Here is a 23,073-nt window from a genome sequence, read left to right on the forward strand (position 1 = left end):
GGAAGAAGGGAGGGGTAGGGAGGAAGGAAAAACAGCCACCTATCTTGGCTTACTCCTGTGCTGTCCTTGAAAGAAAAGATACTGGTTCAGAAATCAGGAACTCCTGGAGGAAAAATGAACCTTGAGGTCTTCCCAAGGCAAGAGATGTCTTGTAAGCATCCTCTTTTGCTTCCTCTTTACCTGCTATTTCAAGATGAGTGCTCTTCCTTTCTCTCAGTCCCTGGTACCTTCACCAGGTAATTTTAGTTTTTGCTTGTTTGTTTTTTTTTTTAAATGAATCAGTATCAGTGGCATTATATGTATTAAACTTTGGTGTTGAATTTGTGCTACAAAATGAATGCTCTTTCAAAGTCGAAGATCCAAGGACAGTTTCATTCAGCCTGACATGAAGGTTACCTGTCTTTAGTACCAGGATTGGTGGTGGTGGTGAGGGGGTTAAAGACAGATGAATTGAGTGTTTGAGGATAACCTGTGCTAGGCAGCAAGACTGACTCTAATCTAATATGAAAGCAATTCAACCAAATCATTCTATTTAGAGCTGTGGATACCAAACAATGCTGGGCAAAGAGCAGGTTTGCTTAGAATGCTCGGTGAAAATTCATTTCCCAGATTGTGCTATGTGTTTCAGAATTAGAAATGGCTTCCAATGAACTTTCCTGTTTTTTTCCCAGATCCTGAGTGCTAAGAAGGCTTAGGCTTAGAGGCTGAGAAGTCATTGAGATACCCAATCTAACTAGCTTTCATTCATCTACTAGTCCCTGATGCCCATTTGTGCTTGGTAATGTGTGAGGGGCAGAGAAGCACAAAGGCCCCTTGAAGCCCTGTGAACTGTGTTTAGTCTCCGTTCTTCTCTTGATTGTCTAATGACCTTCTTGATAGTTTTCCAGAGACGGATTACTACCAAAAAGTTGTTTTCATTTTTTAAAACAGAGCAAAGTGTTGAATTTCCAATAGTAAGATTAAAGTTAGTACTAAGATGATGCTTATAAGTTAGAGTACCCAAGTGGACTAACTGTGAAGCTTATCCTTTTTAATGACTGTAGTCTTTAAAATTGATACACTTTCATCTCAGTGTATAGTTTTTTTTTTTTTAATTAAAACTCCCTTGATGGGAATAGCATAAGGTAAATATCAATTATTAATGAATCTTGACTTTCTCTACAATCATTATAGCAAGCTTCCTGGTTAAAATAATCTCCAGTTTTTTTTTTTTTTTTCTTTCTTAAGCCATCCATATCCATGTCTAGTCTTAGACAAGAAGCTGAACTATGTATGTGATTTTGATAATTATTTTGTCTAATTAATCCTGTGGGGGAGATCAAAATGTGAAACATTTCAACTTAGCTGGGGGATAGCTGATTAGCTAAAGAGATGTGCAGATTTGCCTGGAGAATGTGGTGAGGATTAGTTGACCAGATTATGCCAAGTATTCCAGAATTAGAGGAGAATGATTTCTCCCGAGGAATTTGGAGATAAGAGAAGGTTCTTCCATAAGATCTGACTAGAAGTGCTCGGCAGAAGTATGAATAATGAACCAGTCAGAGCTCCATCCTCTTTTCTTCCTTCTTCCATAGCTTCTATGTTTTTCATGGGTGGATTAATGCCATTTAACTGTGGGGGGGCAGAGCTTTTTATGTGTTGGATTCCTTCGGTTTCAAAGAGGATCAGCCTGCCTTAAAGAGCTGCACTTTAAGCTCTAGCTCTGCAAGGAGCTAAAGGACACATATGGGCAAAGCAAGGTGGGACCTGTGGGAGACCAGAAGAACGTGGGAGGGAGAGCACAAGAGTTTGGTGAGTAGGAAGAAGTCAGTAGGATGCATCCTGTACTCCTTCCAACACTCTCTTGAAATCTTCAGGCCTAAGCATCTAAATTAATGTGCCCTTAGGGTGTATCTGTGGATGTCCAAATGACTAGCTTAAAGGGAATAGATAAGTTGTGATTTACCAACTCACAGTTGTGCTCATGGGTTATTTCGGAACTTCATCACTGCTGCTCCTTGAATGCATTCTTGGAGTGCTTGGATAGTCAATAAAAATGCCCTCACCAATGTTGCTAACTTAGGTGTAATATCAGGATTTGGAAACCATTGCAGGGCAGGGCACATACATTAAGTAAGCCGGGGAACCCTATTAGATATCTTCCTAATCCACAAAGTTTAGGGAAAAAGCTAACGGTTTTTATTCTTATGTTGAACCCTTCCCTTTATTTTCTTTCTTCAGTGCTTTTCTTCCAAAAGGAATTTCATGCAGACAAGTGGAGTAATGGCTGTTTCTTAGTGAAATGAGAGGCAGAGGGAGAAGAAAAATCTACTGGGTCAAACAAGTCTCCTTAAAGCAGGCCATGTAGGGGCACCAAGAGTCTGGTTCTAGCCTCCCTGGTTCCTTTCCTGGGTACAATAAATAATCAGTTTTCAGTGACTATAGAGTGAATGGGGCTTGAAATATCCTGAGTACTGCAATAGCAATTGATGGATGGAACAAGACAAATAGAAGACTAAAATCTACTCAGGAAACTAGAACAGACATTGGCAAACTATTGCTGCTGCCTCAAATCCCTCCAACTCTCTGCTAAAAGAAATTTGTGCCAGTTTGTTTCTTCTCCAGCTGCACTATCAGTTGAGTAGCTATGACAGAGACACAGTGACCCACCAAAGCCAAAATATCTCTACTGGAAGATTCTTCCCACATCTGCACTAAAAGTAAACAAAGCATGAGATAAAACAGGTATTAGAATATGAGCATTTAGTTTTTCTACAACTAAAGGTCCTTGAATCTGACTCTATCTCCTGTCTTTTCTTTAAATAGCAATAATGGCACCAATCATTTTATAGGGTTTTTACAAATTTGGGAACGTGGAACAATGATTGGGGCTTACTCAGAAATGTCAGCTTTCTAGGAAAAAAACTTCAGCAGTTGTTAGAAATGCAATGAGCTAGAACTGACCTGTATAACCCTTCCCTGAGAACAAGTTTTCATAATACCAGAAGACACCATGCAAGCTTCCAAAAGAGGGAGGTAATCAACAATTCTACCCATCCATGATGCCTATGAACAACATGAATGACCAGCATGACACAATATGCAGTAGTGGCAGACATACCTTGGTGGTAACCAATAGCTCTCTAATTGGACTTAAGACCTGCACAACAAGAAGGAAACCACGTTTGGTACTGGAAACCTAGCTAACTACTCAGTGCTAATGAAGTCGTGATTATTGGAGGAGAATCTACAATCAATAATTTACTAAACCAGTATAATCCCTAGCAACAATCCATGAACATTTGTCATAATAGTCACAGATAAATGTAGTCTAAGCACCTCATCAAGGAAACTTCTTCTTGCCACAGATGGAGAACACAACAGAAAAACGTAACAGATCAAAATTCAGAGTGTGAAGCCCAGTCCCAGTGGATACATCTACAGAACACGTCCACACTTAAGGTTCAGTGAACATTGTAGAAGAGGAGGTGGAAAGATTTAAAGAGTCACAGATCAGGAAGATGCTGTGAGAGTGTGTCTCCTCCCTATTAAGTCTCACCAATATGACCCACAAAATATGATCTGAATGTTGTCAACAAACATGCCAAACTGAGTGAGGAAAAAGCCCATGAGGCTCCTTCCCTACACAAAGGCAATGGAGCAAAAACTGAGTAGGTGAGGTAGTCATCAACAAGGAAGAACATACCAACTGGTTGTCCACTGCTGAACAATCCATACAGAAAACATACATACAAGTAACATTTTATAGACTCAACAGGTTATATTTACAAATAATTAGTTATTCCTAAATGCAATAAAAATTGGTGATAAAGGAGGCCATTAATGAATTTGAAGGAATGCAGGGAGGGATATATGGGAAAATTTGGAGGAAGAAAGGAGAAGGGAGACATATCATAATTAAATTACAGTCTCAAAGATAACAACAAAAATAATAACTGAAAAAAATGCAATTCTGTGCAATAGTTAAAGACAGCAATTGAAAACCAACACATGGAGCAGCAGGGACTCCATAGGGAGAAAGTAGTTCTAGGGCACTTTGTGTTGTCCATGATTGGAATAAATCAGGAGAGGGTGGTAGATGGTTCTGGAAGCCTCAGAAGTACATTTATCTATGACATCACCACCAAGTGGGTGCCTGTCCTCCCTCTCCCCTCCCTCAATTAGCATTTTAGTCCAGATTACCATCTCACTCAGTTGAACTGACATGCCAATCATCATATGCTTGGAGAGGGAACTGGTAAGGCTTTGGCTGAACTTTTCCAAGATATTATTCCATTTAAAGGGGATTTTCCTAAGACCCAGAGGCACATGCTGGAATGTGGAATGGCAAGTACATATATTTATGGATCCAGATGAATCTGCTCACTACGAATACCACCACATTTGGCAGGTATGTAGGGTTGACCCTGTCAAAAGGGAGTAATGAAATTAGAGACTTTCTGTATCTTGTCTCAAACTCTTCAAATATACCTTTTCTTTTATTTGTTTGAGACGGAGTCTTATTTAGCCTGAGATGTCCTTGAGACTGCTAAGTAGATTAGGCTTCTGTGGAAATTTCTGTGATCCCTCTGCCTCAGCTTTTCCAGTACTAAGATTATAGGAATGTGCCACTATACTTAGTTACTTTTTAAAAGATTTATTATTATTACTTATTGCATGAATCTTAAGTGTTCTTATTAATGAAACTCAAACCCGAGGGCGGTTATTGGGGTGAATGCTGGAAGATCAGAGAAGCAGAACAAGCCACAGCTATCTCACCTTGCTAGTTCCTCAGGTGATCCTGTTTCCTCAGGCTGGAAACTTCTGAGTCCTCATCCTAATGGTTCTCAGCTGAACTGTGTTGCTCCAAAGCCTGCACGCTTAACCAACCAAATGCCTAACTGCATGTTTTTTACTATTTAGATCCTGGTCCTCATGCCTTATATACCTTTCTCTTTCTGCCCCCACTCCCTGGGATTAAAGGTGTGGGTCACCATGCTTAGCTGTTTCTAAAGTGGCCTTGAACTCAGAGATCCGGCTAGCTCTGCCTCCTAAGTGCTGGGATTAAAGGTGTGTCTGACCACCGCCCAACTTCTGCTATAGCTTGCTCTGACCCATTTTCTAGCCACCATTTTTGGCTTTGTTCTAGTGGCTGTCTGTTCTCTGACCCCAGATATGTTTATTTCGGGGAACACACAATATTTCAGGGAACATAATACCCACCACAATTACTATTATTATTTTATGATCTGCCTGTGTGCATGCATGCTTGGTACCCACGAAGGACAGAAGAGGGTATTGGCTCTTCCAGAACTGGAATTATCAACATGTGTTAGTTGCTGTGTGTGGTGATACATTGTATACCTTATAAAATTTGCCTGAAGATCAGAGGGCAGAACAAACCACTTGATTAAACATACAGGCCAGGCAGTGGTGGCACACACTTTTAATCCTAGCACATGGGAAGTAGAGATGCGTCTGGATCAATGAGTTCAAAGCGACCCTGGATTTCATGAGATTGACTCAGTCTAGGACAGAAAAAGACAGGCAGTGGTGGCACACACCTTTAATCCCAGCACTTGAGATCTCATGCCTTTGCTTGGGAAGCACATTTGTTTTTAATCCCAGCGTTAGGAAGAAAGTGATGGCTGGGCAGAGAAAGGTATATAAGGCTTAAGGAGACAGGAACTGAAGCTTTTTCAGACTGAGGAGTCCGAGAGTTAAGATGTGGCAGTGGCTTGTACCTTTGTCTCTCTGATCTTTCAGCATTTACCCCGATATCTTCTCCTGGGGCTTTTATTAAAAGACTTATTTAAGAATTTGTGTAACAGGGCAGTGGTGGTGCATGCCTTGAACCCCAGCACTCAGGAGGCAGAACCAGGTGGATCTTTGTGAATTTGAGGCCAGCATAGTCTACAGAGCGAGATCCAGGACAGGCACCAAAACGACACAGAGAAACCCTGTCTTGTGCAAGACATGTTTGTGATAGGAACTGAACCTTGGTCCTTTGCAAGAACAGGAAGTACTATTACCAATGAGGCATCTCTTCAGGTCCTCTCCACATGTATTTTCTAAGCCGCCTTCTTCTTCTTCTTCTTCTTCTTCTTCTTCTTCTTCTTCTTCTTCTTCTTCTTCTTCTTCTTCTTCTTCTTCTTCTTCTCCTTCTCCTGTCTTCTTCTCCCTCCTTCTTCTCCCTCCTTCTTCTCCCTTCTTCTTCTTCTTCTTCTTCTTCTTCTTCTTCTTCTTCTTCTTCTTCTTCTTCTTCTTCTTCTTCTTCTTCTTCCTCCTTCCCCCTCCCTCCTCCTCCTCTTCTTTGTCTTCTTCTTTTTGAGACAGGGTTTCTTTGTGTAACTACCTTGGCTGTCCTGGAACTTGATGTGTGGGCAAGGCTGGCCTCAAACTCAGAGATCTGCCTACTTCTGCCTCAGGAGTGCTTGGATCAAAGGTGTGGACTGCCATGCCCACACACAGCTAAGTCTTCTGAAGAGAGCCTGTTTTCAAACCTATGTTTTCAATCATTGTCTTCTTAACTGCCAATTAGGAGGATTAAATCACTATTTGAACAGCATTTCTCAAGTTTCTTGAGGGTTCTTGCTGGGGTGAACATACATTTTTACTCATGTTAACTCTTGACTTTTTCTCTTAATTCAAGCAGCAATACCTATAGAATGCCCATTAGCCAAAGGCAATTGTTAAATAATCAGAATGATATAGCCAGACCTGATTTCTAGATCCTTTTTTGTTCTGAGCAAAGATGGAGGGAAATAAGGGCAATAACATGGTAATGGGTAGTTCACTAAATGTAGGAGTGAGGAATAAAAAGGAAGGTAGTTTGAGAAAAATCTTCCTGGTGGAGGTTCCAAGCAACAACCTCCATGATCCAAATGAGAAACCCAAGTTCAACTCCACCAAAGCTCCCCCTAAGAAAACCAAGAATTTTCCTGGGCTTATTTACAGAGCCTGAGGAGTTGTACTGACAAAAACTTGGGTGAACCTAAAGCCTTTGCACTGGAAAGGCTGCATGCTGTATGGATGATGGCTTCTTCTTGGCTGTGCAGTTGACTGCCTTAGTATTCCCAGCCTGTATATTCTAGAGCTCCTCTCCAAAGTCTTGCACAGTTAAGGCAGTAATCTGTATATAGCTGATTCTGAGGAGTGGCTGGATACGGGGGTGAGTACGCGATGACCCTCCTTTCTGATAATGTCAACAGTCAGTAAGCCTAGCTATGATGATCTTTTGCAAGCAGGTACAGCAGAACTGAAAGATTGTGAGAGTCTGGCTTAGAGGGTAGTCCTGTACAACAGAGGGTGACCTCAGTCCTGTTTGGATTTCTAAGCTTGAACATCTAGGTCCCTAACATATTGGTTGTAAGTTAAAATCACACTGTACTCAGAAGACCTGGCCATGGATTTAGGTATGTCCAACTGATGTTTCTCACTGTTCCTTATTTAAACTATATAGAAAACAGAGATTCTAGCTCCTTGAAGCTTTAATTCTACCCTACCAAGACGTTATAAAGAAGGTCAATGAGATAATTTTAAGGAACACTCTCTATAGGCTACAAAATGAAAACATTCATAGGATTATTGTTATAGTAAGCAACCAGCTAAGGACTGAGAGGACTTTATAAATAAATGGGATTCCAAATATGCTACTAGGGCTGGGTGAGGGGATTTGAGCCAAGAATTTAGTAGAAATATTTGTCATACCCCCCCAAAATTGCTTCCTGTGGAAAAGCCAAATATTCTACTCTAATTTAGAAATCAAGCAATCTAAAGAATGTCAGGTCTGACAGGGTATGCAGGTATCCGAGAGGAATTTTACAAGAGGAAAGTTTTGGGCAATGGTTGGACAAGGAAATATTAAAGTAAAACTTCTGCTTCATAAGCTGATTTACAACTTATTTAATGTAAAGAGCTCATGCTTCCCTCTAGGCAGCATCATATGTGAGGCTAGCATGTACAAGATCATTGTTATAGCTTAGTAGTCATATGAGAAGAAGACAGTCCAGTTTTTGGCTGTGAGAGAAAATGGCTTGTTTTATTTATTTATTTTTTTACATTTTATTTTCTGGTCATGCACGCTCCCTAGTGAACCAGAAGCTATAGGTGTGACTTTTTACAGTTTCAATTGGCAGGACTACATGGGTAACTACTAGTCACTGTGAGACTGGAGCAAAGTAAGAAATGAAACCTGTTTCCTCTGTGAGAGCTTTCCATTTTTCTTTAAAAACAACAAAAACTATGTGTATGTGTGCCTGCATGAGTTTATATGCATCACGTGTATTATACAGGTGCCTCTAAAGCCCAGGAAATGGCACCAGATCCTCTACAATTGGAGTTACATGTGGTTGTGAGTCCCAGTCATGTGGGTGCTGGGAATTGAACTTGGGTCCTATGCAGGAGCAATAAACTTTCTGAACCAGTGAGCCATCTCTTTACCTCCCTCCCCATTTTTCTTCTCATAAGATTCTTGCCTCTTTAGGATAATTTTATTTGTATTGCAATCACACTTTCAGGGGCACATTCCTCCCTTCTTTTCTCCAGGAAAATACTTAAATCTTCTTAATAAAAATTTGAAATTTTGTAGACTTTTTTTTCCTGTATAGAGCTATATTTTCCTCTTTGAAACCAGACCAGAGTTTTCAAATGTGAAGTTGAAGGTAAATAGTTAGGGACCTTTTTCAATGTTCCAGGAAAGAACAGCTATTCATTAAAGAGCTATAGGAAGAACGTCTGTCCTTGTTTGCATGGTTAAGCAATAGGGAAAGCAGGAGTAATAAACACACTGGGTTGTTTCTTCAAAGAGAGAGATGTGCAATCTGTTTTTTTGCCTAGAAGACTGGGATTAGAGGTAGTTAATAGCCAGGTGAACTTTGCACTATCTTTGTGTCCAGGCCACACCAGATCCACTCCCAGAACCTTATCATGAGCTTGTATATTTTGAGCTTGTTTCCTGGGTTAATCTATAGAACCTATCTTCATGAAAGATTTCACATGTACTGTACTTTATATTTTTGATGTAAGCATGTCTTAAGCTTTGTTGTGTACATGAGGCTGAATTAATTATCACCAGAAAACCCTTTTCCAAACTGTGCTGTGTTTAAATATCCCTAAAATAAACTACTCAGAGTCAGACTCTCAAAGTTTGACACAACACTGGCTACTAAGTCATGTTGAACTAAACTGCCTTCCTGCCTCCCTCAGATCAACATTCTGTTAGCCTTGGTGTTCACAGAGATCCCCACAAAGAGACATTCAGGGATGTTGTTCTCCGTGTGACTTATAGTACACAGTTACCAGACTCTCAAGCAAACTTGAGCATATGCTAATCTGGTTGGCTGGGGAGAGACCTTGTGTTCTCCTCTTCTAGAGGGAACTATTTTATATCCATCAAAGAGCTTCAGGCTTCAGGACTTTGGACTTTGTAAAAGACAAAAAACAAACAAACAAAACCCCACTTTTGTAAAATCTATTTGAATATATCCCCATCTACACCATGCATCCATTATGACCCTCACCTGGGTCATTTTTGAAATAGTTTTTCTTCTCCAGTCTATAGGTTACAGTATGTCTACCATTTCATGGTACCCCCCTACCAAGAAATATAGACTCACATTGTTAACATAGGTATAATCTGTTGACTGTGTTCTTTTGAATTCACAGAAGAAAGTGGCATTATTTACATCGATAAAAGGCTTAATTGAGTAAAATAGACTGATAGTGCTGAGCTAATACCTTTAAATGTCTTGTCTTATGCAATTAATATTTTCTTGTCACACATGTGCTTAAACAGTTGGAAGCATGCCTTGTGTTCTTGACTGCTGTCAGACTTAATGAATGATTTTTGTAAAGACAATCCTTTCTGCCCTGGTTGATTGATAGCTAAATTTCGGTCTTCCCGCTTATGTAAAAAGTGTTAACCATGCCTTTCAGCTTGTAGGCAAGGGCATTTGAAACATCCTAATAGTCAATTTACAGAGGAATTATATTGCCTGTTTACTGGAAGGGTCAAAAAATGTGCCACTGTTCATCAGGACACAAGTCCAGGATCCATCAGCTAATGAAGGCTGTGTTGATGTGTCCCCATGTTCAATGGATGATACCAAGTTCAAGATATCCCTGGTCCCACCTGCTGAGACCTGGCTCTCAGTTGTGGATATGATTGTGTTTATGGACAGTGCAACATATATATTAGAACGAATGTAGTTTGATCCTCATACTCTTGAGGATGAGAATGAAAATTAGGATGTTAGGCTGGGTGTGATGGTGTACACCTTTAATATTAGTGCATGGGAAGCATAAGCAGGCAGATCTCTATGAGTTTGATCCCCATTTGGTCTATGTAATGAGCTCCCAACCAGCCAAGACCATAGAGTGGGACCATGCCCTCCAATACAAAAACAGAACTGGTTACTAGATTATTTGGGTGCTATTGTGCATGTGTTCCTGTCAACGATATCTTTAGAGTGAGGCAGATGTGGGCTTACATCTACCACCAAAGGCTTGAAGATTGCCCTACATGATGTAATTACCACATCAAACCATGGAACATGGACCCCAGTCATTGCTGGGAGGAGTCTCATGTTCTTTGACTCCAAGGCAATCAGAACCCCAAGAACTACACTTTATTAACCTTGTTAAAATTTCCCGTTTAAATATACTTTTATCAGCCAGTGATCCATTGTACCAGGATCTCCTTGGTTACTAAAATTTGTTCACTTCTCCTATATAAACTGACTTTATATTTGCAGATAACTCACATATATCCTCCCACATCCTTTGAGTAACCTCCAGATTACTTTCAATACCTAATACAATATAAATGTTACATAAATAATGGTGATGCTGCATTGTTTTGGGAATAATGATAAATATATTCTGCACCTTCTCAGTACAGATGCATTTTTAAATGTTTCCTATAAAGGATGCATTTTAAAATTACAATATAATGTGTATCATTATGATATTTTTGAACAAAATGTGTTTCTGTGGGTCTTCTCTTCTATTTCCTCTACTTCCTTCCCCTGTTCCTCCCTTGGTAGCTCCCCTACCATGAGACACTTGCCTCTTTCAAGTTCCATGTGTTCTTTTACTTACTTTGCTGATGGGCATTAAAATTTTTTCAGCCAAAAATTTATTGTGGTAGACATAGAGTCTCTGGATACAGAAAGCCAGCTGTATAAGCCATGTATCTATCTATCTATCTATCTATCTATCTATCTATCTATCTATCTATCTATCTATCTTCCATCTGTCTGTCTGTCTATCTCTTTGATACATTATTTCACTGCATAGCCTATGTAGACTTCTGTAAACACTTCTTAGGTTATGAGTCCTGTATTTTTTCAAACTCCTAAAGTCTCAGGAAGTCTAACACTATTGAAAAAGTGTAATGTTACCTTCTAGAAAGTCCCCTTTCTTTGAAGTAGAAGAGTCCTGAGGGTTCACTTCTTCCCTGGGATGGGGAAGGTCACTGACATCCCACCTTCTAGTGGCTTTCTCTTCCTATTTATCTTCCTCAAAGTTCTCTTCATTTTAGTTTTACTATCCAGAGGTGCATAGAAGGAAACTCTCATGAAGGAAACATCTCTATACTTTACTTACCTCCTAAGAAGAACTTGTTCGTAGGAAATTCTATAGTGCAATTTTTTTAAAGCCATGCTTTAGGTAAAAAATTCTGCTAAGTTGGCACAAAGTAAATATAGGAGGGGGCTGTATTTACTAGTAATTTGAAGCATGAGTTCTCAAGCCAAAATCCCTCAAAGCATATCACACCTCTGCCACTTAAGAGCTATGTGAATATGAGTAAGCCACTTAATTCTTTTGCTTCAACTTTTTCATTTGTGAAGTAGAGAAAATGGTAGCAAGTGTGTGTGTGTGTGTGTGTGTGTGTGTGTGTGTGTGTGTGTGCGCGCGCGCGCGCGCGCTCACCCACCAATAAGCATGCATTTAGGAGTCCAAGCTGGAGGTCTGGAATCTTCTACCACTCTTGATCAGCTTCACTACCTTGACACAGGCTCTCTAACTGTATTTAATGCTCACTGTCTCAGCAAGGATGAGCTCCTGGTGTCTACTTGTTTCTGTCCCCCAGTGCTGGACTAAAGGAACATAAAACCATATATTCATGGAACTGTGCTAACCTGCCTAGCTTTTTACATGGATGCTGCTGACTCACTCTCAGGTTCTCAAGCTTGTACAGCAAATGCTTTCATGCTCTGAGCCATCTCCACACCCCCATAGCCAGCTCTTTGGGTGAAAATCAATGAGTTTTCTAACTCTTTAGAACAGTGACACAAAATAATTCCTAAATAGAGATCATTAATATAAATATAAACATTCACTCTGTCTCTTCCTGCCATGCCTTCACTAACCCTTCTTCATGGCCCATTGCTACAGTGAGTGCTTTTTGTGTAGACCATCTATTCCCACAGCCTTTCCTTGGGTCGCTTATCCTGAACCTAGTAGTTGTGGGCTCAGTTTTCTGCTAATGTTTTTCTGCCACCAAGTCAAGCTGTTGCACCTGCTGGACTGAAGCCATCTGGAGATCCTCAATAATCGCTCTCCTGAACCCTGAGGCAACCTTTTATTGTCTCTTCTCATGAAAGCAATTAGCCTTGCCCATCGTGTAAGAAAAAGGGGACTTTGACTCAGACCTGTGTGTGCTGGGGCAGAAAATGAAATCAACAGATGGAACCAAACACCTGCTCCTGTCCTTCTGGAACAGCTATCATTGGAACAACTTTTTAACTAAAGATGATTTTTAACCTGTACAAATAAGAAATTATAGCCTTGATATTTTTAAATAAGATCCATGACTATAGAAAGGAAGACGACACACTTTCAGAAATAAGACTGCACTGAAATGTCACCAAACTAGTTCAGATAACTGATCCAAAGGCTATTCCCAAGATTTCTCTTCCACCTCCTCTCAAAGGCCACTCTATAACCACTAAAACTTATTTTCATAAAATGCATTCATGACCATTCATTTAATGTTACTGCACTGTATTGAAACAGCACCCAGGAGACATAAACAGTAGCAGGTGTTGCTCCAAAGTTTGTTTGCCTTCTCCTGTGACTGGCCTTGGTTCTTGGTAGCTCTGATCTGATCTGTGATTCCCAAACCAGTTCTGCCACCCATCTCCTTTGGATAATAATCAAGTGCCTCAGTTTTATGGAGTCCACTACACCCTACCCATGCAATGGTCCTTGTGAAAATTAAGATGGGTCTTTCTACATCAATTAATCTAATCAAGATAATCACTTAAAAGTATGCACAGTAGCTTATCTCTTAGTTGATTCCATACCTAATCAATCTGACAAACCATCAAAGGAGGATAGCCTGATTGTTTCCTTCTCAAGGGAAGAGCAGAGAGCAAGACCTGCAAGCTCAATGGTGAGAGGGCCTCTAAAACCTCAACATGGCAGCACCATGTGAATTCTCACTGGATCAAGGCCACATAGCCAAATAAATGTCTTGGAGGTCAGGCACCATGTTTCAGTTAGTTATATAGAAAAGTCATAATGGGGTTATGAAAGTTTAATAAATGGCTACATTTATCAGAATTTCTCTCAATACTTTTTTTTTCTACCAGAGACATGTTTCCTCAGGTTTTTTTGTTTTTTGTTTTTGTTTTTGTTTTTGTTTATGTTTTTTCCTGACTGTTTTGACAGTCCTGGAGGGCAGACTGTGGATCCGGTGAAACTGCATCAAGGCGTTTGCACATAGATGCTACACGGAATGATGGCTATACTGTGCTTTAACTGAGCCAGCACAGCCTCAATTTCATGGAGAATTGGGTGCATTGGAAGAAGAAAAACAAGGCCTGACAAACTATTCTTTTTTCTCTTTCTTTTCTTTTCTTTCTTTTCTCTTCTTCTTCTTCTTCTTCTTTTTTTTTTTTTTCTGTACTTGGTCCCATTAGGATGCACATGCATCCCAATTAAAATGATTTCGCTTCATGGTATCATCAAGATAGTGACAAAAGAACCTTGTATTTCTCTTAAAAAGAATGCAAATAATGCGGAAATGTTGATTATGTTCTTAATGTTTTACCTTCAGGTTCATGGATATGCTCTGTTCCCCTGTGCCATACCAGGCTGGGCCAGTGCCTTTATTATCATGAGATCCTGTGCAGTTTAGGCACCCTGAGTTATTAAAGTGGTTTTGGATGGATTATTGTGTTGACTAATTACCAGGACTGACCTTCACACTGGCTAAAATTTGCTTGACTTAATGAGGCTCAATTTTTGTCAAGCCCTCTAGGCTGGATGGCTTCTGGCCCAGTCACTTCACTACTTTGATCTTTCATTTTTAATAATAATTATAGCACAAAGCTTAAGGAATTGTGGTAAAATATGTCAGTAATCATGAAAAGCCTGGGGCAGCTATGTTCAAGGAAAAATATTAAGCTTTCAGATTTTTGAGCCTATTTGAATCATATTCTATACCCAACTTTGACCTTGTTGGCTATGCCTTTCATTGTAATATTAAAAAAAATTAACACTTCAGTTCTTAATACTATTGTTCTACACATGTAAATGATGGGATAGATGTTAAGTTGCCAGGTCTTTATTAAATATCATCAGTCCAGCCTAGAATCAGTGTTCACTTTTATTTCTGAAATTCAGGATGATGGTGGATTTCTTAGTCACATAGCTAATTATACCCAAAGAAAGCTCCCATTTGAAAAGGATGTCTATCAAGGAGAGAAGGCTTTTATCCTGTAGGAATAGTAGGGTTGATGAGTACTAGCTGCCTAGAGCACTGTGCTAAGAGAGATTAGGAAGTAGAATTGAGCTCAGCATAAAAGTCTGCTGGAACTGACTAATCATGTATGATATAGCACAGGGAGGGAGGCATGATAGCCATTCCTGCTTTGGTTCATAGATTCTAGACTTGTACCTTATAAAAGGTCTTCACCTTAAAGGTGTTCCATATGAATTTATATATTTTCCACTTTTATTTCTACTTTCTACTCATGTTTGAATGCCTGATTTTTCATTTTCTTTCCTACCCTACTTGCTTTTCCTTTCTCATTTTCTTTTTCCCCTCCAGCCTTAAACTCATGCCTCTCTCCAGTGCCTGAGATTATAGGTATACACTGCCATACCAGGTTGCATTTTGTTGTTGATGATCTTTTCATGCGATGAGGGAAGGAGAAGGTGGGGCTCAGTACATCAACATCTTTTCTGTGTCTCCTGGAATTTCCTATTTCATGAGTCTTGATGTAAGTAGTTACAATAGCTTTGGGTTTCTTTCTTCAGGGATGCCTAGAAGCCATATATTGAATTTCTTTTCCTATTTTGACTTGTCATCTTTTCTCACATCCTTTTTTAAGCTCTTACTAATATTTTACTTTGAATTTTTTCTTCATTTCTTTTAAGGCACCTGCTGTGATATTTATTCATTTTGGTTCAGTCTTTTTTAAATTGAGCATTTGCAATTCTTTTTTAAATTTTAAAACAGAATTCTTAGTTACTTTACTTTTAAAGATATTTTATTTTGTTTGTGTGCATGCATGTGTGTGGGCACGCATGTGTGTGTGTGTGTGTAGACCTCTGTGTGGGTACCCATGAACATCAGTCCCTTATGTGGACTTTCTTCTTCTGTTGTCTTTCTTGTCCCTGTCAAGTTCATTTTATTAAGTCCCCACTTTCCCCTTTACTATGTGAAGCCCTGCTCTGCCAGAAGCTGTGGCAGTTTGAAATGTTCAACACCTGGCTTTCTTTAGTTCTTCTTGTATAATCTTCCAAGTGTATAGGGATGTCCAGGAGCTGTAGTTAAAGGTGGCTGTGCTCACCCAGCAAGGATGCTGGGCACTGACCTCTCATCCTCTGAAAGAGCAGCAAGTGCTCTTAAATCAATTACTGAGCCATTTCCCCAATTTTACTTTTTAGAGATATTCTTACACTGTAGCACAACTTGGCCTAGGCCTCATTATCTAGCTTAGGGTAGACTCAAGTTAGTGGTAATTGTCCTGCCTCAACTTCACAAGTACTGGGATCAGAGGTATGAGTCATGATGCCTAGTTCATAGTTGTTCTCACAGCAGTTTTTATTGTTATTTTGTATCTTTTGTTTTTTTTTTTTATAAAGTCCTTTATTTAATTTGAAATGGTATGGTACCTTTTCTTTAAAGGTTACCATTTTAACTGCTATATAGACATATCTTTCTGCTTATGTAGTTTAACTGTATATGGGGACAAACCACTCTTTACAGCTTTCTGTAATGCTTAACTTTGCTCACTTCTGTAAACAAATTTTTCCGAAGATTTAGGAAGAGTTGATACAGATGTCTTTTCTAGCTTCACAGAGCTGCTTCTTCAGCTACTTTTTATAGGTATCAAAAAATGTGGTGGCTTGCTTGGTGGGACAGCCTTCCTCATTTTCCTCCGACATACCCCTTATGTAGACTTCTATTTCTCTCTCTTGTCCCTGTCGAGTCATTTTTTACTACACCTCTACTCATTTCTTCCCTACATGAATCCATATGCCCTTGAAGCAGCTGTGGCAGGTTAGTTTGAAATGTTCCCTCTAAGGCCCCTCCAGGTCCACATTTACTGTTTTATTTCTTTCCCAGTCGGGACTGAAGAAGCCAAGTAATTTCACTTGTCTGATTTCCAGCTCTTTCACTTAGAGAACTTCCTTAACAATTCTCCACGTTTCATAATATTATTGAATGACTTCAACAATGGAATATGGAAATAAATTACTTGAGTGTTCTCATATGATATATACTCCTAAAAGATGACATCACAAATAACTAATAGTAATTTGAGGAAGTAAGTTCATACTTTTTTTTTTTTTTTTTTCCAAATGAGTATTGTAGTGAATTTAACTTCACACAGTCTTTCTTGTATCTTACAAGGAGAAATGTCAAAGCAATTTAGAGGAAAGGCAAACCAACTTACCTACATTCACATGCATCCTTTATGGTCATTAGTGCTCAAAAGAAGAGGTTGCTATTCATACTACTGCTTCTGATCACTCACAAGAGAGTGTGTCTGTCACATTGTCAACTTCCTCCACAGCCTCTGGGACAGGTGTTAATAAATTGATTTGGGAAATGTACAGATTATTTACTGTCTTTGCTTGTGTTTATTTTTATTTGTAGGATAGATACATTCAGATGATTATGAACCAAGTAGAAGCAAGGTGATTGTTCAGGGACAGTTTTATTTTGTTTTCATGCAGCTGCCCCACTTATTTTAATAGTGTGGGAATGGTGTGTAATTATGCATTGTTAGAAGATTCGGGTTTGTTTTTTCTTACCTTGAAATGTAATTCTAAGTATTTTTTACTTCCTGGAACATAGCAACTGCATCACCATAGCACCTGGGCTGAAATATTTTTATGACTGTCAGATGTTTCCTGTTTTTCCTCTGTAAAGTACAAACAGTGGATGTGAAAAGGGCAGGCTACACATAGTGATAAATTTTAGAGGTGGCATCAAGGCTCAGTACTCTATCTGAAGTTCTCCCTAGTGGCTGGTTGGTACCTAGAAGTCGCTGCTGCTGAAGAACTGAGTTCTTGAACTTCACCAAGACTCAGAGTCCGTAGAGTGAAACACACAATTCAGTGAAGGATGAGAACTGATCTTTGGTCAGTGTTTTGAGCTATAGTCTGTTTATGTAATTTTCAAGGGGTATATTACATGTAGTCTCTAGGCAGATGTACATCAGTCTACCTCTTTTTCTTTGATGTAATAAGAGAAAATGCAAAAGAGAGTGGGACTCATATTGTCCTAATTTCAGTTCTGCCACTGTAATCATTATCTAGACAAAAAGCAAGCGGGGAAGAAAGGGTTGAGTTGACTTATAATTCCAGGCTACAGTCACTTCTTGTGTGGAAGTCAAAGCAAGACAGTCTCATCCACAGTTGGTAGCAGTGAGAGAATGAATGTGTGTATATTTCTTAGTGCTCAACATCCCCCCTCCACATTTATAGAGTCCAGAATTTCCTGCTTAGGGAATAGTGCTGCCTTTGGTAGCTTGGGTCATTCCATGTTAGTGAACACAATCAACATATTTCCTCCTATGTATCCCCACAAGCTAACCTGAGCTAGGTGATCTCTCATTGAGAAAATTTCCTCAGCAGATTCTAAGTTGTGTCACGTTGTCAATTAAAACTAACCATCACCATTGTTTACATTGTAATGAAAGCTTGACAGCGCTTTAGGAAAAGACTGCCAATTCTTTTCCTTAATGTCTTTCTGCTTCTGTTCTTAACTGTAGCTTCGGAAAGCCGTGATGGATCACATATCAGATTCTTTCTTGGAAACCAATGTCCCTTTGCTGGTTCTCATTGAGGCTGCAAAGAGTGGGAACGAAAAGGAAGTTAAGGAATATGCCCAAGTTTTCCGTGAACATGCCAACAAACTGGTGGAGGTAAGTCACAGACGTGGGGAGGCAGGTCTCAGAATGCAAGGTGGAGATATGTAGTGTGTCTCTACACATGACTCTTGAGGTTTTAATAGACTGCTGTTTTGTGGTTTTCTTGGAAAAGTCAAGTACTAGAAGCTTTTTTGCCTTGATTTTCTGAGTACTCTGCTCCCCTCAGAGGAAAAAAAATTATTAGCCACCCTTCCTTGCTGTGTACCATGACTCTTCCTACTCTAAAAAATGTCTGCTAAGTTTCCTGAGCAATAAGCAGAAGCTGGAACTGGAGTAGTGAGGGATTCTCCAGCACTGAATGGCAGGTTTGGAGAGAAGGAGTGGAATTAAAATTTCCAGATGGATAATTTAGAACCTGTTTCCTTCCTGCCCTCCCCACTTTCTATCCCACTGCATTCAGTAAAGCCTAGCTTGCCTGGTTATTGTGTGAGTTTTACTGGAGAAACATGAGCAAATATCTGTTGACTCCAGCTAGGGTGCTAAGGACATGACGATGGAATTATTTCATCTAAGCCTGGCTTGATGAACCAGTGAGATGTGTAACTTCCTTATAAGAACTTGGGTAAGGAGGTACCTACAGGAGCCCTAATAGCTGAATCACTGAAAAGCTCACCTCAGCATTGGTGATGATCTCAGAGAGTTGCAGACATGGAGTACCTCCCTCAGTTAATCTTTGACCTTTATATACTCCAGTACTTCCAGAAACAACTGGAATACAATTATACAAAACTTGGTGAGGCAGGGAAGAGGTAGTTTCTGGACTTTCAGGTGAGGGGCTAAGGACCCTCCAACCCTCACCCTCTATGAGGAAATGTTCATAGGCCAATCTTGTAGGGAGGGATTTCATGAGGGCAATAACTACTGTTCTGATTTCAAGATAGGAATGGCTATGTTATACTTAGTAAAAGAAAGTCCCACAACACTGGCCACACAGTGAATTTGTAGGGAAAAAAAAATCCATTTTTCTAACTAGCTGTTTAGACTCCTTGTGGAAGATCTTGGGCCAATACTAATGTAAGTTCAGGATCATAAATATATTTTATGAAGTGGAGAAATCCGTGGGAGTTTCATTATAAATCTAAAATTATACCCAGTGATATTGGAACACTATGCAGAGGGGAAATGATATTCAGGCTGCCTGGATTTAGGAAGTGAATGGCTATAATTTAGCAAAAACAGAATTAGCGATATGGTCTTAAGACAAAAAGACATGGATGTTAATCAAGAAATGTGTGAAAGAATCTTGGAAGGGTGATGATCAGGGGGGTCTGGAATGGTTGCAAGCAGCAAGGCAAAACTTACAAATAGCACTTAGCATCACTACCACCACCACTGTGGTGCATTCTCTTTTGATAATAGGGATAAAACCATTTAAGGTATATGCAGATGCAAGCTGAAATGAAAACAGGTCCACTGTTTTATTTAGGTGTCAAGAAGATGATGAAGGAGGAGTTGAAAGTTGAGTGGGGGGAACAAAAGAAGGAGAAAAGAAGATTGCTGAATGAATGCTATCAGAATTTAGATATGAATGTGAAACAAAATAATATTAGCATATAGACATACCATCTTTTGTAAGGTATTGTAGTTTTATTTGTAGAATTTATACAAGGTACCCTAATGAAATTTGCCTGATTTATTACTTTAAACAAAAAAGGGGAAATGTGGTGATACATTGTATACCCTCTGCCTGAAGATCAGAGGACAGAACAAGCTACTAGATTAAACATGGAAGCCAGGCAGCGGTGGCATATACATTTAATCCTAGCACTCGGGAGGCAGAGATCTGTCTGGATCTCAGAGAACAAAGCCACCCTGGACTACATGAGGTTAATTCAGTCCAGGAGAGAAACAGAGCCAGAAAGTGGTGGCACAGGCCTTTAGTCCCAGCACTTAAGATCTCATGGCTCTACTACCAGTATTTGGGAAGTCTCATGTCTTTAATCCCAGCACTAAGAAGGAAGTAATGTGGCTGGGCGGAGAAAGGTATATAAGGCATGAGGAGACAGGAACTAAAGCCCCTTTTGGCTGAGGAAAGCTTTTTGGCTGAATCCCCTTTCAGCTGGAGGCCTTTTCAGCTGGACTCCTTTTGGCTGAGGACTCAGAGACATTGAGTCAGAGGATTCATGGAGTTGGCAAGGTGAGATGCAGCAGAGACTTGTTCCTTTGTCTCTTTGATCTTCAGGCAAATTTTATTAGGGTATACAATATATCACCACATTTCCCCCTTTTTTTCTAAAATAATAAGAGAAGGTTATAACTAATGTAAGAAAAACTATATATAATAAGTACAATAAATATATAAAATAAATATAGTCAAGAGTAACATTAACAGTGTCCAGTCCATAAACATTTGTCAAATTCAGATAAAATATTCCATTATCTACCCTATTTTGGTGAGTCCAAAATGGTGTACCTAATTCACCTTCTATCCTAACTTGTATTACCAACCCAAAACTATCTTTTGATGTCTTTCAAACTTATGTACTTTACACCTCTTCAGGCAAGTGTTATTAGGGTACACAGTATATCTCCACAAGCAGTGTATTGTCAACACTGTGTATAAAAAGATTCAAGTTAATTTCAAATGGTAAGCATTTCCTGTGTTCAGTACTGTCAATGTCATTAACTCTGTGCATGGCCTCATTTGTAACACACTTTTGGAATACAGATATGACAGTCATTAAACATAAGGCCAGGGTGTATGAGCTGTCTTTTCTAATCATTCTTCCTTTCTCTTGCAATGTACCATAGTCAGCCTTTTCCCTTCCTGGCTTTGTGTTCACCATAGATGAATCCAGCTGCTGTCTTTGATCCCTTGCTTGTGGCAGGTGGAGGAGACCTTAGGTCACTCAGCTGCCCACATCAGAAAATTGAAGCTTTCACTGCTTAACTTGTCCTTATAATTGGCTGTGTGTGGACTATTCAGCCAACAGCATCTTGGAATGTCTTCATATCCAAGTGGGAGCAGGGACTAGTGTGTGGATTGCAATCAAACAATTAATGTGGTTTGTGGACTTTCAGTAAAGTCTTTGTTTCTACTTTGCAAAATGATCTTTGTTAACTTAGAGACTTTCTTAGTTTTTCTTAATTTACATGCATGACATATTGATTCTATGTTCATTGACTTTATAAGTTCATTTGATAATTCTACAAGTTTCTATTATTTCAGAACCCAGTGTACAGAATCATGTGCCTATAAATTATGACAGTGACATTTCATCTTTGTTAATCCTTGTTTTCTTTTCTCCCTTGCATTATTATTGTGCTGACCCAGGCTCTAGAACAATGTGGTGTTAATATAAATATGTGATATTTCTAGATATCAGTAAAGAAAATTCTCTATTTTGTGGTGAATGATGTTATTTGCAGATAGATTAAGTTTGTTCCATTACTCATTTCCTAAGAGAGATATATTTTTAATGATATAAATGTAGTCTGATGAATATCCCATGTGAAAAAAAGGCTTAGCAGGCAGGCTTGAGGTCCTGAGTTTGATCCCTGGCATACACTTAGAGAAGCTGGGTACAGTAGCAGGTGCCTGCCTTCCCAAGATCCCTGGAGCTAGTGGGCAGTCTCATAATATTGAAAAATAAAATAGGGAGTGATTGAAGAAAGATGACACTAAATGTTGCCTCCTGGCTTATATATACATGTAACTTTAGCTCTATGACAATAATTTTAGTTTTTCAGTATTTCTTGACTTTGGATTTTATGCTCAATTTCCCACCTGTTTCTGTTTTTTGAATATTTGTTTGCTACTCCTTAGTTTAGTATATGGTTTCACAAAAATGAGTGCCATTTTAAAAAATACTTTTAAAAGATATTTTTTTTCATCATAGTCATCTGTGTGTGTGTGTGTGTGTGTGTGTGTGTGTGTGTGTGTATGTGTGTAGTGTGAAGTACTGAGTATGCAAGTGGAGGTTGGAAAAAACTTATGGAGTTGTTTGTCTTGTTTAACCATGTAGTTCCTGGAGATTTGAACTCAGTTCCTCAGGCTTGGCATCAAGCACCTTTACCCACTAAGCCATCTTGCCAGATCAGAAATTGATAAAATTAGGTGAATTAAGTTTGTCACTACCTATCACACAAATAGAAAACACTTAACAATCATTTAGTGCAAACAGAATTTCAGTAAAATATGAGTAGGAAGAAATTCTTTGGCTTTTCATAATTGTCTTAAGAATGGTCATTTTGGAAACTTTTTTTTCATTCATAATATTTTTAATATTTTACAAAAATAGGTGACTCTCCCTCAGGATATTATGATTGGAGGAATTCAGCAGGCCAGTTCTGTTGTTTTCTGATTTTTAGTCCAGCTATTGCAGGATGTCTCACTGCAACTAAATAAAACGAATATTGATATTTTCCCTTGATCACTTGTTTCCAAACCCTCTGTGGGTTAACCAAGGACTCCAGCGTGGGCCGACTCAGGATGCACAGAAATTCTCAGAGGACACCTGTTGGACCTCATATCCAAGCAAATTGAATGGAATTTTGCAGAAATGGAATGCAAATTACGGCAACTCTCTACCAAAGTAATGTGCTTGGAGGTGGTGGGGATGTAAATTGGGGGCACAATCTGCATTGCAGCAATGAAAATACAAACTAATTTTGAAAATGAGATGCAAAAACCAGTCCAGCTGTCTTGTGCCTCCACATTTGCTTCTCTTATTGCTTGGCTACTCAGTCAACTGTC

General features: G+C 39.3%; 1 protein-coding gene across 2 annotated transcripts in view; it reads left to right on the forward strand.

Moving 5' to 3' along the window:
* The window catches only part of Ctnna2 (catenin alpha 2), a 1,122,097-nt gene that overhangs the window by 856,776 nt on the left and 242,248 nt on the right, over window positions 1-23,073 (forward strand). For both annotated transcript variants that reach the window (XM_036182154.1, XM_036182155.1), the window contains exon 9: window positions 18,219-18,371. In XM_036182154.1, coding sequence (XP_036038047.1) covers window positions 18,219-18,371 — 153 coding nt within the window. The remainder of the gene's footprint in view (window positions 1-18,218; window positions 18,372-23,073) is intronic.

This window comes from Onychomys torridus, chromosome 3 (genome assembly GCF_903995425.1).
Source record: "Onychomys torridus chromosome 3, mOncTor1.1, whole genome shotgun sequence".
NCBI classification, from domain to species: domain Eukaryota; kingdom Metazoa; phylum Chordata; class Mammalia; order Rodentia; family Cricetidae; genus Onychomys; species Onychomys torridus.